Genomic DNA, 14,785 nt, shown 5'->3' on the forward strand with positions numbered 1-14,785 from the left:
AGCTCCTGTGATCACGCCAGCCTGGATGGGCACTATGAGTGGACGAGAGGAAAAAGCAGATGAGGAAAGGTCAAAAAGGACAAAGAGGGAAAAGTGGCAGTGGAAAGCAAATGCCAGGTTGAAGTCAGGAGTGTTCAAAAGAAAAAAAAAAGTGCAACGAACAAAAAAAAAAAAACAGTAAAGGAGATGGAAAAGAAACGATGTTTCTTCTTTCTTCTTCTTTCTTTGCCTTTAGACAATAATTCTGAAAAAAAAAAACCAAAAAAAAAAAAAAAAAAAAAAAAAAAAAAAATTTAAAGACAGTTTAAATGCCAGTTACCTTCTGAAGATTTGAACTGTCATAAGTCTGATTTAATGCAGGCAACTACCCTTTGATCCAAGTCTTAGTGGTTGCTGTGCATCAGCTTCTACTTTCTGGCCATCTGAAGACGCTCACTCACGTTCTCCCAGTTGACTACACTCCAGATAGCTTTCACATAGTCAGGTCGCACATTCTTGTATTGAAGGTAGTAAGCATGCTCCCATACATCAATACCAAGCAGGGGAATGAGACCTAAGCGCCAAAAAAAAAAAAAAAAAAAAGAAAAAAATTAATATGAATAGGCCATGTTGCAGTTAGAAGGTCAAGTCGCATTCATTCAATTTAGTTTTATTTATATAGCACCAAATCACAGAAAGTCCAACTGACCTGTTGTCCCCTGCAAAGGATCCTGGTTAGCACAAGCAGCAATGCGAAGTCTTCCACTGTCCTTGTCAAAGCCAAGCCACCCCCAGCCTGAGCCCTGCACAGCCACCGTAACAGCAGACATCTTCTCTTTCATCTTCTGAAAGGAGCCAAAGTCCCGTTTGATTGCCTCCATTAGCTCTCCTACAAAGTTGTCAAACAGATGTGTATGCTTCAGTGAAATGGCACAACACAAATGTCTTGGCTGGAGTGTTTTCAGTGAAAGAAACGTTGCATCATCCAAGTGATGATGCAACCATTTCCCCCCAAGATGATATGTTAACTGGCTATGAATAGTTTGTCTGGTCATATACAGTTTCATACCACTAGGGGGAAGGAAACTATAATCCTTGACAGACAAGCAAGTTACCAAGTTGCTCAGGCAACTCTGCTAGTTAACAGTTACATAAATACTCATGTATCTAACAGAGACATTTTGTGGTCTCCTGTTGGTTTTAAGTTCAATATCCACTCCCGAGTAGAAAAACAAACAAAATACAAAACCCTGTTTCAATTTTTGTAAATTTCTCTGTCTTACCTTGTGGTTCGCCTCCACCATTTGGAGAGAGATTTGTCCAGAAGATGGTGTGGTTAATGTGGCCGCCTCCATTAAACTTGAGAGCAGGCTGGAGAGCAACCTGTGTTGTCACGTCTCCTAAAAATGTAAGTCAAATATACACAACATACAGCTTCTGTCAAACTCTTACACATTTATGTTTTGGGGAAAAATCTTTAAGGAAAAAAAACTAATGTATGTATCAGAATCTTAATTACAACTTCATATAGACAACTACTTTTAAAGTCTTCATTTTCAATTCGAGTTCAAGCGAAGTGAAATATCATGCGACTCTGCCCATACCCTTTGCAAGTGCCTCCTGATACTTCTCTTCTGTAACATTTAGGTTGTTGACATATGTAGCATGGTGCTTGCTGTGGTGCAGCTGCATGATCTCTGCACTGACGTAGGGCTCCAGGGCACCATAGTCGTATGTCAGGTCAGGGAGAGTATGCTTCTGCTTCGATGCAGCTACCTTGCTAATAGTGTGGCTGAGGCTGGCTGCACACCTGAAAACAAATAATGAATCAATACAGCATGAAATAAGGCATGACATCATGAAAATGTCATGACATCAGCAAGAAAACTGTTATTCAGTTATTTAGGGATACATTCCAACAGAAACTGAGATATAACAAACAGAACTACTTTTAAACTTTAGTTTCCTAATCAACGAGTAATTTGCTAAGGAGCAATTGACAAGGCTGTGCAACTAAGTCGTACCAAATTACTTCCCTGCAGGGTATCAGAGGTAGGATTTTCAGTTAGTTTTAGCTTACTTGAGCAACTGACCTAAATGACTGTTGTTGATACTAGATTTATGCAGCTCTTGAAGCACAGCCATCTACATATTAGTTCATTGAACATATGATACTGGCTCAATATTAAGACATTCGGTTCATAACTTCATGCACGAGTTCATAACAGCATGATTACGCGTTTAATAAACAAAAACCTGTATTTAGTGCGCCATAAGCTAACCTAGCTGAGCTGCCAGTTAGCATTTCGGTTAGCTAAGTGCTAGCTCTCAATAAGCAACTGTCACGTTCAAGAACAACTGCTGCTAGCAGAAGTCAAGAGCCCCCATTCCGTATGCACTTTGAGCGCAGTACACGTACCAAATGCTCAACAATGTGACAACAATCTTACCTACGTATTTGTCCAGCTCTGCAAAGCATGTTCCTAATGCTGTTCAATAGACAGAATGAAGGAATACACACGCTGATTACAACTGCCCTTGAAATGTGCAATTTCAAGTTGACAGAGGAGGCGACCGTACCATTACATTTATGCTGTGGGGGTGTCCGGGAATTAGATAAACACAGAGTCAACGGCTACATGTGACAACGATACACATTATTAGAGACACTTGGCAGATGAGAGAGACTGTATTAAAAACGCATCCCGATACTCTGGAATAATAATAATAATAAAGCTCCTTACCTTCTGTATTATTTTGCAACTCCTCCCTTTAGATATTTTTTATTCTAATCCGTTTAATTTATTGTAAATCTGTTCACTCTGTTTATTTATTGCAAAACAAAGCATATATTTAAAGGAGTAGTTCTTATTACTGTCTGCAAGCATAATTAAAAAAATAAAAAACTAACAGCAGAGAGTCACGTGAACGTTCCCCCGCAACAGTGGAGGCAATGGCGGAGATCGTCTATATTAAGACAAATGGCGCACTAAGAAGCAAACAACGCTTGCTTAAAAGGGAAAACCCTCAGGTTTGAATTCGGAACACGTAATCACTTGTGGTGGACACTAAACTGAGAACAATTCTAGCATCCACCAGAAGTGTCAACTTCATGGAACAACAGGAAGTTATTTCTGCAACTGAAATAAAAAAGAAAATATGGCTTATTATCTCACAATTTCGAGTTATTTTTGATTAAGTCTACATTTCAAGATCCTAAAAAGAACCACTTCTTTCTTCAGTAGCCTAAACAAGTTTCGGTACAACTCACAGTCGATAATGCACCAAAGACTAATGTCAAGGTACACTAAGGCTTTCTCTACTCTAGATTTATTTAATGAATTAATTCAAATAATTAGGTTTATGAAGACTCATAATAATTAAAAATATTTCTTCAAACTACTCCTACCAATAGTACAAAAGGGAGAGCTTTGTGCTGTGTATATATTTAAATACATTTGTTAACATAAATACATTAGTTAATGACTTAAAAACATGCATTCATACAAACTAAGGCTAAAAATAATACAATAAAAATAGTAATGCGGGCATGAATTCATCAAAATCATATAAAAAATATCTACTGTTTACTGTTATTTGAGGGGTACATTTTATAATCTTAAAATCGCTGCGGAGTGAGAGGTCTCGCTCTTTCCCTCCATCTGTGCTAGAACTCTGCAGTAAGGCAAGTGCGGCGCAGCGCCCAGCTACAGCCATTCTGTTTAGTCGACCGCGAGGAAGATGCTGTTGACCACGCCGAAGCGAGACGACTACAAATAACTTCCCCATAAATTTTAACCAAGTCGCAGGTTCTCGTTTCATAAAGAACCCCTGACGCCAAGAGGACCGAGAAACATCGAAAGAAACTGATCTGGTAAGTGCTTTTTTTTTTTATGGCTGAAGGCCCGATATCTGCAACCCAGAACCCGCTAGTTTCAGGAAAAGGAGTGCTAGGGAGGGAGTCATTTCCTTCACCGCCATTTTGTGATAACAAGGAGCGGAAAACAGAGCCAAGACTTGTATGCTGCCAGGCTGGACATAGGGAAATAGTGAAGCTCGGTACTGCTGTTTCGTTACGTGTAGTTAGTTTGCTAACGGAAACAGCTAAACCTTATTAGCAGCCTGGTGTTAACCTTGGTTAGCATATTTTCCATTTCTCGCGGTCCGTTGCTGCTGCTGCTGCTGCTTGTCACACGAGCTAACACAAGGCTCGGCTGCGCTTATAAACTGCTATTATATTAACTTTGATTTAGTTTTGCGGGATAGTTAATGTGTTCCTCACACGCCATCAGGGTCATCTATTAGCTGAAAGGCACCGCTTTTGTACCGAGTTAGCAGAGTTGCTGTACATTGTACTGCGTGTTGATAGCCATCGCGTTAAAACATGATGCAGTCCTTCAAGCACACGAGCCCAAGCTGTAATTACTGCTGATCTCCTGTCGCCTTTTTACTTACAGCGTTCACAATGACCAACGAGGAGCCTCTACCCAAGAAAGTGAGTTTCTTTTCTTATTCTAATGTACCCCTTGTAATTTGTTATGTGTCACGACCCTGCCCACCACCCTCCAAATACTCTAATGGGTTTCTTTATGTAACCAGTGCTTGGGTTTTCGTTCACACAGGTTCGCCTTAGTGAATCGGACATGAAGACTCTGACCAGAGAAGAGTTGTGTGCAAGGTAGGTAACAGCTCTGCTATTGGTGATTAATAATGTGGTAGGGGGAATTTGGTGTTGTTGTTTTGGATGAGCAGCTAAAACATGCTCTGCCCATCACAGGTGGAAACAGCATGAAGCCTATGTCCAGGTCTTGGAGGCAAAATATGCGGAGCTATGTTGTAAGTACACCTGCTATAAGACATGGTTATGATTTAACCTTGTCAGCATCTCAACAATCACCATGTTTTTGCCTGGTGCTGCTTGTCTGTGGCAGTCACTGAAAGGAATTAATCTGATATGTTTTGCATTTCTGCACCGCTTTTATCGCCTCAGCCAATGACGTTCCAGGGCTGAAGGAGTCGGAGGAAAAGCTCAAGCAGCAGCAGCAGGAGTCCGCGCGGAGGGAAAACATCTTGGTCATGCGACTTGCCACCAAGGAGCAGGAAATGCAAGAGTGCACAGTATGTATTTATTCCTCTCATTTTGATTACGCTTGACATGACTGAATAGAATTCAGTTTCTATTTGTCCCACAGTTTGAGTTCTTATTTCTTATAGGAATATTGAGCCCTTCTAACATTACGTTTAAGTGATCTTTTTTTCATTAAGATTTCATGGATAAGAACATGGGTAACTTTGTGAATAAGTAATGATGTTACAGTTTGCTATTAAACAAGTCAAAACTGAGTAATTATTATCCTATATTCTAAATTTGATAATACAAGTTTTCAAAGTGCAAAATAATTTAACTTTTTTACTAAATTTCAATGAATTGAATAATTTGCAACACTCCAGCAGAGAGCGTTCCTTAGTAAACTGTCATGATCATGGAAAAGAGGCTAAAAGTAAATTATTTCAAGCCAAGGCATCCTTTGCTCTTGCCAGATTGACAGCTCAGTGGATCAAACAGCTGCTTTATGGTAGCACATGCCATTCTTAAAGTGCAGCTGAGGTGAGCTCAACGCACAGGCTTTAAACTTGGAAACCCTGGAGTCACATTGAAATGGAAAGCATGGGGACACAGTTTTGAACAGAAATGCCAGAATTTTAAGCTAAATGTGTTTGAGACACACACACAAAAAAAAACCCCAACAAAAAATGGTTGATGTCTTCATAACTTTGGCAGGTGAGGTTTTTTTTTTTTTTTGGACCAGTCTGATCTCCCCGGGCCTGGAAAGGCAGCTGTCAAATAATTGGAAGTAATTGTTCACTTAGAGATTTTGTCTTGAAAACTTTGTAGATGGAAGGCAATATGCTTAAATTGTTTGAGTCCACATCAAAAGTTGCCATCAGAAAATTGCGATTTCCAATTTTATTCATTTTGTTTATTTTTTAAGAGGGAAAAACACGGCTACTGGAGATCGGAGCCAAACTCAAGAATGTTCTCTTGAACCATGATAAAACACTTGTTTATCTGTTCCTGCCACTGACATGTGTTTGTTGTATCCTGCAGACGCAGATCCAGTACCTCAAGCAAGTCCAGCAGCCGAGCGTGGCCCAACTGCGGTCGTCCATGGTGGACCCGTCCATCAACTTGTTTTTCCTCAAAATGAAGGCTGAACTGGAACAGACTAAAGACAAACTGGAGCAGGCCCAAAATGAACTGAGTGCCTGGAAATTTACACCTGATAGGTAAAGACAATCAAAATAATCCCCCTCAAAAAAACAAAACAAAACAGAAAAGTCAAGACTTCCTCACGCCCCCCACCCTCACTCTCACTGCAGACATGCAGGAACAATGGTGGGGGGGAAGGCTGACAAAGTGCTGTACTCACCACGAGATTCAGACTTTACAGAAAGCCAGTCACTCCCAAAAAAAACCAAACAAACCCCAAACTGTTTTTGTACTCTTGCACTGTGCCAGCTACATATCACATAACCTAAAGAGAAAAGACAGTATGGTCAGGTGACACTTGTGTTTCAGCTCTCTCCCCTCGAGTTCCCCTCACCGTCCAAGGGCCTGAAGGAGTCCGGACTGTTCCTGAAGAGGTGGTCACTCGCTTCCCGACGTGGATATGGCCTCCCTGCCCCCGCCGCTCAAACCAGACAGTTCGCTTACTAAATAGGGGGGTTATGGTGGAGGTAATATGGAGGTTGAGTCAGGCAGGGAGGATCCCTAGCCTAAAACGGCAATTGAACATTTTAAAGACGATTCCCATACTTGGGTTAAAAAGACATTAACAGTGGAATAGACCACACAAAGACCTGCTGAGAAATGCAGAGACTGTTTGGACAGTCTAGATACATTCCAGTAATATGAGGAAAGTTTCTAGGATTTAAAAGTAAGACTTTGGGGGAAGAGCCACTAGAAATGACATTAAGACTGTGAGCGGAGCCAGATCCTCGGTCCATCAAGGACTATGGTTCAGGCATGAGGGTCCATTCGCCTGTGTCTTTGAGCATGGGCCTGCACACGGTAGAGTGTATTTACTTGTTTTATTTTGTGACTTGTTTATTTTTTATTGGTATTTAATTTGATTTTGTTTCTCTGAAACAAGCACTTACTGCAGTGTGTGTGAGCTAAGAAGCATGATTGGCCTTCCCTGAATACTTGTGTAAAAATATTCACATGGGATTTAATGCCGAATTAAGCTTTGCTTAATTTCTCCTACCAAAACACACTGCTGTAGGTGCCCGAAGTCCTGTTTTCAATTTGTGACTAAAGATGTCTTCAAGAAGTCCTGTTATGAGTTTATGAGATTGTATTGATTGTATTTCTGTGTATTTTTGTGATTGACCAAACAATCTTTCCCTCAGCCATTTACACAAATAGATGATTATATTTTCCTTTCTCACCTGTGTAGCACAGCTCTTAGCACTGTTCACGCTGTGAATCCCTCATGGGGTCTGTTTTACTTTTTGTCTTTAAAAAAAACAAAACAAATAACAACAACAATTTTTACTCTGCTCTCACACTAAAGTGGGGATGAAATCTGAGCATCTTAAAACACATTTCCTCCTGCAGAGGCAGTAATGGTTATGAGTAAGAATGGAGGAGGGTTCCAGTAAATGATACTGATGTAAATATATAATCATATATTATAATTATAAATAACATTTGTTCTTGATCAGGGTTGTGAGGTACTTTGAAGCTACCATCATCACTTTGCTTACTTTAATATTATGTTACTATTTTAGTGTCTTCTGACTATATAACGTCTTTATTTATAGACCAAATGCATGGTGGGAAAAATGGTTTAAAGCATTACATGAAGTCAGTTATCTTTGGCTTCTTGATTAAGACCTTTTTAAAAGAACAACCACAATACCTACTAATGTAAAATGGTGTGCTGGACTGTTGCCCTGTTTCTTGACCTTTTGTAATGTTGAGAAAGCAGCACCTGAAGCTATTTGAGTTTACTGTTGAAGGACTTACTTTCTGTGTATTTCAAGTGGTTACAGAAAACCTGTGCCTGGTTTTGCAGTGCACATTTGCTTTTTGCTACTCATAGCTAAGGGTTGGTATTTAAAATGTCCTGGGTCACCCTAATATCACACTGCTATGTTACATTTTTTTCATTGTGCTTGTTCCTCACACCCAGTGATGTAGCAAGATTATTTAAAATTGAAAGTTTGCTAGTGACCGAATCGATACCAAAATGCCCACCTTTCTTCAACATGCAGTTAAAGTGTAACACTGTTTTTGAGTTTCAGGAAAGTGGGGACCATTTTCAATACACATCATTCAACTTTTAATTTCACTTGCAGAAAAAAGTGTTTTTTCCATGGATTTTGATATGTGTTTGTACAGGACAGATTTGTGTCAGTGGGTTCCTGATGTTGTTTTGAAGTCTGAAAGATTTAATGACATTTGTGTTTTGGTTAGATCAGTTTACGGACAACCAGGTTGAAGAGTTTCTTTTGACCCTTGGCAAATCGCAAAGTGGGTCAGATCAATGGGACCTCTTTGCCTGTTGTTTGTCTCCTGGTTCACCGTGTGATGTGAGACTTGTTTCCCTTACAGCCAAACAGGGAAGAAACTGATGGCCAAGTGTCGAATGCTGATTCAGGAAAACCAGGAGCTGGGTCGGCAGCTGTCCCAGGGACGCATTGCCCAATTGGAGGCTGAGTTGGCCCTCCAGAAGAAGTACAGCGAGGAGCTTAAGAGCAGCCAAGACGGTGAGAACATTGCATCTATACCCTACAGCCTGGCCAACTGTGACCGTATCTCATATTTGCGCCATTAATCCTGTGACATTTGTGTTCATTTCTGACTTTGTTCTTTGTCTGTTCCTGAATTTTCGATCCCAGAGTTGAATGACTTTATCATCCAGCTAGATGAGGAGGTGGAGGGCATGCAGAGCACCATCCTCGTCCTGCAGCAGCAGCTGAAAGAGACCCGTCAGCAGCTCTCCCAGTCTCAGGGGTCCTCAGCTGGAGCAGGACCCAGTAGGACTTCACCCACTGCCTCCAGCTCATGTGCGGAACAATCCGCTCAGCCCGAGCAGGCCGGCGCACCCTCTGAAACAATGGGCAAAGACTACGGAAGGGTCTTCAATGGTCCAAGCAATGGCAGCTCATCCCAGAGGAGCGAGACCACTACACCCAGCCTGTACCGAGAGGTCAGCAGCACAGAGGAAGACTTTCCCATGTCCCCCATGGTTTCAAGCCCTGGCGAAGCTGAGACCAAACTCTCCAACCACTCAGAGGAAGTGACAGGGAGTCAGACTGCTGCTGGCAGAGTTGGAGGACCTGTGGGTTTCGGTAGCCAGCTGAGTGCGGGGTACGAGAGCGTGGACTCTCCGACAGGCAGCGAGACATCATTGACTCAGCACTCGAATGACACAGACTCCACCACCGACCCCCATGAGGACAAGGCTGCCCTGGTGACCAAGGGCAGCAGGACTGCTGGGTCACGGCACGCTCAGAACGGCCTGGACACCGGGACAAGCGATGGTGCAGTTTTGTAGTGTACTTTGACATGTATTATCTGTTTGTTTGTTTTTCTTTTTTTTTTTATACCGTATACAGACATAGCAACAAATGCATAGTCTTTAACACAGCACTGCTGTCCAAGATGTTTTGTTTTCACTCTTCTCTCCCTGCCCATCGTGATGCCTCTGTCACATTTGTGTTGCTACACGGGGGATATAACAGGAATGGTTTAATGTTAGATTTAAATTGCGTGGATGTTTGATTCTGATGTTTATTTGAGCACGTCTAGGCTGTTCTTCTTTTAGCTCTTGACACTGAAATCAGGCATCTGGTGTAAGTCATTGTCAAAAGTCAGTAAAATCACTGAATTACAGTAGCTTCGCTATATTCAAGGTCATTTTTAGATGTTGACCTGTGTTTTCTTTCTTTCTTTTTTTTTTTTTTTTTTTTTTTTAGTGCAATTTTAATTTTTCATTGGCAAAAAAGACCCATTCGGTTAAAAAAAAAAATTTCTGTTGAAATGTGAGTAGTTCATATGCGATGTTCATATTATTCTGACTTCAGTCCTTTTCATGTACTGACCAAATACCAATAAAGATTTTTAATACTATGGTGTGAAACCTATTATTAACTAAATTAAATGTGGAAACTCATTATTTCATGTAGCCTTATAATCGGATGAGTCAGAGGAGACATAAACATGTAAAAGGACTTGTGTAATTTATCTTACAACCTGTGACAAAGCAGCATTTTCCCATGACTTGTGTTATTACCACAAAACAAAGGTTTTTGAGCTTGAAAAAATTTAAGCAGCACTTTTTAAAAATGTTTAAGAACCAATAAAACTCATTATGTGCCTTATGAAAATAAGATTAAAAGCTCTGTTATACAATGTAAATTTCAGGCATCAATTGGTTAAAATTGGGTCATGCTAAGAAGTAGAAAAAGGTCAAACATGGGGTGTTAAAGTGCTTATAAATTTAAGTGCAAGCTTAACATGGCAATAATCCAATGGACTGTAAATATAAATAAAATATTAAATAAGACTCCACAAAACATCCAAGGTGGATAAAGGTATTTTTTATGAATAAACATTTATCCTCCCAACCATATGGTGGCGCTGTGGCTCCCCGCCCCCTTCTCAGTTACACTTGTAGAAAAACAGACGTCCACGCACTGTCAACAGCGCAGAGCGAGTGTGCAGACAGGAACCAGCACTCTGAGCGAGGACTCCAGCTTCAAACACCTGCTTGCCAACATGAGCACCGACAGTGTCGTCATCGTTTCTGCCGCCCGGACGCCGATTGGTAAAGCCTAAACCACAATAAGTAAAAATATTCATTAAGCGGAGCTCGCCCAACGTTGCTGTAATGCGGCTTACTGATACAGACAGATAGCTGTACTGATTTCTGTTGTTAATACCTTTTTCGTTGCTAGCTTGTTTTGTGTATAGCATACTGCGTATATCCTGTACTATTTATTCTAGCACTAGCAGCTTTTGCTTGACATTTTTTTAATTTCCTTAATTGGATCGTGTCCTTCAGTTCACGCCAAGTCATGCAGACCTGCTATTGGCTCGCTCTTATGTCTAGTGTTTTGCTGTCACTGATTGGTTCACTGGTCATAGTGCCACGGAGCACGAGACTGCTACCATTGGCTACCTACAACGTGCACGCTGTGTGGAGCAAGATGGGCGTGATTTCTTACCAGGATGTGATTATTTTTAAATTTGGCATTAAATTCAGTCATTTACCAAATTTTACTATGTGTATTATTTTATTCTCTGCAGATATAAACGAAATAAAAAGTCTTGATTTTGCAACTCTAACTTTGATATAGAGTTGAATTGGAATTAATAACTGGTAGTTTTTTCATCTGCATTGTCTTGATCTGGTTTTAAGCGTTTAAATTAAATATGTTTTGACTTTTGGAAAGCTGGCTGGACTTTTCAGGGGCTGAAATTGTCAGATTGTCAGAAAACATTCTTATATTCTATTTTGAATAGACTTAAATATACCTTACTGGCCTAAAACTGTTACCAGAATGACTCACCGTGTAAATAAAAACATTTTGGAGTTCTTTACTTCTTCGTAAAACGAACTTTTCATTTTTATGAAGGGTCCTTGAACGGTGCTTTGTCTATGGTGCCTCTACATGACCTGTGTTCAGCAGTGATCAAGGACGTCCTGAAGCGGGCTGGGGTGAAACCAGATGAGGTTTCTGAGGTTATCATGGGACATGTCCTAACAGCAGGTAGAAACTGTTGAACAAACTAAGATAAAAGGAAGGCAGATTTGGGAATATCTACTGAACATCAAAAATTTGACATGTTTGGCAATACTTCCAGCCAGTCATGAGCCTTCTATAATTACATTTTTGCTTCTCTCTCTTTGAGGTCATGGGCAGAATCCAACACGCAAAGCCAGTGTTGGAGCAGGTATCCCCTACCCTGTCCCGGCCTGGAGCTGCCAGATGGTGTGTGGCTCTGGGCTAAAGGCTGTGTGCCTGGGAGCTCAGTCCATCCTGACTGGAGAGTCCACTGTGGTGGTGGCAGGAGGCATGGAGAGTATGAGCAGGGTAGGTAATGAATGAGGAAGAAAGATATGAAAATGGAAACCGATCAGATTGTTTAGAGATTTTTAAAGTTTATTGTGAAAGTATGACAGTATGTATACTTGTACAGTATGACAAATTGTTCAATTTGAACTTGTGATATCTACTTGACTGGTATATACCGCTTTTTTACTCAAAGGACTTTTCTAAAATGAAGCTGAATGTACTCCCATGTTATAGGTTGATTATTTGTGCTAAAAGCAGTTGATTAGGTGTACCTAACAAAGTGGCCAGTCAAGCTTACCAATTCACTATTTTACCTGCGAACCTGTGTAAACAGGTAGAATCTCAGCATAAGAAACAATCTGCTTGTTTTCTTCTTTGTATACTCAGGCTCCTCATACAGTGCATATGAGAGCAGGAGTGAAGATGGGCGATGCCTCCCTGCAGGATTCCATGGTGGCAGACGGCCTGACGGACATCTTCCACTGCTACCACATGGGAATCACGGGTTAGGATGTGGATCTGTTTTCACACAGCAGCCGGTGGTTGTATGCTGCATTGTATCACTCATTACTTCTTGTTTGATTCTTCTTTTATCAGCTGAGAATGTTGCAAAGCAGTGGGGTGTCAGTCGGGAGGAACAGGACAGGTTTGCTGTCAAGTCTCAGAGCAGAACAGAAGCTGCACAGAAGGCGAGGTACTTTGATCAGGAGATTGTCCCCATCATGGTGCCATCCAGAAAAGGTAGGTTTCTAATCCACAGTTCTATACGATAGTTATGATGATGCATAAAGTGCAAACATGTTTCTCTGACCTTCAGGTCCAGTGGAGGTGAAGGTTGATGAGTTTCCTCGGCATGGTAGCAACATGGACAGCATGTCAAAACTCAAACCCTGCTTCGTCAAGGACAGCAGCGGTACTGTCACCGCAGGAAATGCTTCAGGTTCCAGGGTTATTCGTGAACCACCACTTACACTGAGATATCTGCCAGCAGGTTGGAGCAGAATTACACTGATATTTTGAAACCTGCTTTTATCTCTTCATAGGTATAAATGATGGAGCAGCAGCAACTGTCCTGATGAGCCAATCAGAGGCTGCGCGGCGTGGCATAAAACCAATGGCCAGAATTGTGTCCTGGGCTCAAGCTGGTCTCGACCCTTCTATCATGGGAACGGGACCAATACCAGCCATTAGGAAAGCGGTGAGAATTTTACAGCGATTAAAATATGATAATAGGAATTTTATTTATATATCTTTTACTACTTACAACTTTCATTTCCTCCCAGGTTGAGAAAGCAGGCTGGCAGCTGGACCAGGTCGACTTATTTGAGATCAATGAAGCATTTGCTGCACAGTCAGTTGCTGTGGTCAAAGAGCTTGGCCTGAATGAAGAAAAGGTGATTCTTAACAGTATTACTGTTTTTTGTATGTTTTGTTTTGGGGTTTTTTTTGTATGTTTTTTGTAAGAAAAGACCATATGAATTGGAAATTGATTTTGACTCAAGCCTGCTGTGCTGTGATTCCTCAACTTAAAAAAAAAAAAAAATAAATAAAGTTTCTGCAGTGGTTTCAGCTCATGGCAAGAAAAGATATATTAATCATCCATGGGATCGGTATGCTGCGCTACAGATACAAACACATAATTATACAAAAAACATTAAAAAGTAAGTTTACTTACTTTTTAAAGTTTTTAATGGTATACTGTAATTGTGCAACAGTTGCAATTAGAGTATACCATCTTTCATCTGGTTAGAATCAGCCTTAAAGAGTACGTGATGTTAATCATCCCTGTCCCTTTCTCTTCAGGTAAATGTGAGTGGTGGTGCCATTTCTCTGGGCCATCCTATTGGCATGTCTGGCTGCAGAGTGCTGGTGACCTTACTGCATGCTCTCCAGAGGACCGGAGGGCGTAAGGGAATTGCATCTCTCTGCATTGGTGGAGGAATGGGTATCGCCATGTGTGTAGAAAGAGTCTGAGACATGTACCTCTGTGCGGTTTAATATATTGCACTTGATCTCATCTTTTTTTTTTTAATGGCTACTGAAAATCATTGTTTACACAACAGGGTTAATACGCAATAGAAAGTTTACTTATCTTCTTTACATCACAACACTTGAGGCAAAACTGAGTGTGTGCTGTAATTCTCACTGTGATCTTCATTTTAAACTCAACTGTCCTCAGGTTTTAGCTTTTGAATTTTGTGAATTAATGATAGAAGTCTTGTCAGTACAAATATGTAACTCTAGCATATACTGATGGCTAATGTGTAATACCAGTAGCAGCTTAAATATAACAATGCTGGTAATATGACAGAGCCCATATTACATTCAATAGTTGTCAAGCAGACAACTAATACTGTTCCATTTAAAAACCAGCTGCTATCAGTTACTTATACAGGCAAATAAGGTTTAACACTAACTCTGTAAAAGATAGTTTTTAGTACCAAGTATGGACAAACATGTTACTGTCTCTGAAGAATGTAATTTATTCCTAATCTTATAGGATTTTAAATACGCTTGCTCTAAAAAACCTGAACATTCCAGTATCTTCCCATGTGGAATTAAAGGGACCTTCTCAAATTGCGTAGGCATTAGCCTTCAAACAGAAAAGTGCCATAAGTATGCTTGCCTTCTTAAACCTCATGCTTCCTGTACTTGGGCATGTCTGCAGATATTTTTCCTGTAATCTGAGAAATTAAAGATTTATAAACTTGAATGT

General features: G+C 40.6%; 3 protein-coding genes across 4 annotated transcripts; 2 read left to right on the plus strand and 1 right to left on the minus strand.

Moving 5' to 3' along the window:
- Nucleotides 1–270: 270 nt before the first annotated feature.
- sod2 (superoxide dismutase 2, mitochondrial) lies at nucleotides 271–2,835 on the minus strand. 2 transcript variants are annotated; one of them, XM_042220341.1, is made up of 5 exons: nucleotides 2,724–2,835; nucleotides 1,584–1,789; nucleotides 1,263–1,379; nucleotides 689–868; nucleotides 271–553 (listed from the first exon to the last, which is right to left on the minus strand). In XM_042220341.1, the coding sequence occupies exons 2-5, from the start codon at nucleotides 1,669–1,671 to the stop codon at nucleotides 408–410; spliced, it is 531 nt and encodes a 176-aa protein (XP_042076275.1). In that variant the 5' UTR covers nucleotides 1,672–1,789; nucleotides 2,724–2,835; the 3' UTR covers nucleotides 271–407. The 2 variants fall into 2 exon arrangements, with proteins under 2 accessions (XP_042076275.1, XP_005921694.1); XM_005921632.3 differs by lacking the exon at nucleotides 2,724–2,835 and adding an exon at nucleotides 2,430–2,591.
- Nucleotides 2,836–3,651: 816 nt separating this feature from the next.
- On the plus strand, nucleotides 3,652–10,120 carry LOC102309804 (WT1 associated protein). The gene is made up of 8 exons (XM_005921633.2): nucleotides 3,652–3,853; nucleotides 4,437–4,474; nucleotides 4,602–4,657; nucleotides 4,757–4,815; nucleotides 4,970–5,097; nucleotides 6,089–6,267; nucleotides 8,600–8,754; nucleotides 8,887–10,120. The coding sequence occupies exons 2-8, from the start codon at nucleotides 4,445–4,447 to the stop codon at nucleotides 9,543–9,545; spliced, it is 1,266 nt and encodes a 421-aa protein (XP_005921695.1). The 5' UTR covers nucleotides 3,652–3,853; nucleotides 4,437–4,444; the 3' UTR covers nucleotides 9,546–10,120.
- A 486-nt stretch (nucleotides 10,121–10,606) lies between these two features.
- acat2 (acetyl-CoA acetyltransferase 2) lies at nucleotides 10,607–14,782 on the plus strand. Its single transcript, XM_005921630.3, has 9 exons — nucleotides 10,607–10,817; nucleotides 11,629–11,763; nucleotides 11,906–12,087; nucleotides 12,457–12,574; nucleotides 12,667–12,810; nucleotides 12,887–13,009; nucleotides 13,113–13,267; nucleotides 13,353–13,463; nucleotides 13,873–14,782. Exons 1-9 carry the CDS (start codon nucleotides 10,622–10,624, stop codon nucleotides 14,041–14,043), a joined length of 1,335 nt encoding a protein of 444 aa, XP_005921692.1. The 5' UTR covers nucleotides 10,607–10,621; the 3' UTR covers nucleotides 14,044–14,782.
- The last annotated feature ends 3 nt before the right edge of the window (nucleotides 14,783–14,785 follow it).

Source organism: Haplochromis burtoni, unplaced genomic scaffold, assembly GCF_018398535.1.
Source record: "Haplochromis burtoni strain Fernald_Lab_line unplaced genomic scaffold, NCSU_Asbu1 Contig_47, whole genome shotgun sequence".
NCBI lineage: Eukaryota > Metazoa > Chordata > Actinopteri > Cichliformes > Cichlidae > Haplochromis > Haplochromis burtoni.

Bases quoted from the DNA above. Each gene is read 5' to 3' on its own strand.
- sod2 (XM_005921632.3), bottom strand. From the start codon at position 2,458: ATGCTTTGCAGAGCTGGACAAATACGTAG. The intron at 1,790-2,429 runs GTAAGATTGTTG...ATTTGTTTTCAG, and splicing joins AGAGCTGGACAAATACGTAG to GTGTGCAGCCAGCCTCAGCC. The intron at 1,380-1,583 runs GTATGGGCAGAG...TTACATTTTTAG, and splicing joins TCAGGAGGCACTTGCAAAGG to GAGACGTGACAACACAGGTT.
- LOC102309804 (XM_005921633.2), top strand. From the start codon at position 4,445: ATGACCAACGAGGAGCCTCTACCCAAGAAA. The intron at 4,816-4,969 runs GTAAGTACACCT...TTATCGCCTCAG, and splicing joins AAAATATGCGGAGCTATGTT to CCAATGACGTTCCAGGGCTG. The intron at 6,268-8,599 runs GTAAAGACAATC...TTTCCCTTACAG, and splicing joins TGGAAATTTACACCTGATAG to CCAAACAGGGAAGAAACTGA.
- acat2 (XM_005921630.3), top strand. From the start codon at position 10,622: ATGGTGGCGCTGTGGCTCCCCGCCCCCTTCTCAGTTACACTTGTAGAA. The intron at 10,818-11,628 runs GTAAAGCCTAAA...ATTTTTATGAAG, and splicing joins TGCCGCCCGGACGCCGATTG to GGTCCTTGAACGGTGCTTTG. The intron at 12,811-12,886 runs GTAGGTTTCTAA...TCTGACCTTCAG, and splicing joins CATGGTGCCATCCAGAAAAG to GTCCAGTGGAGGTGAAGGTT.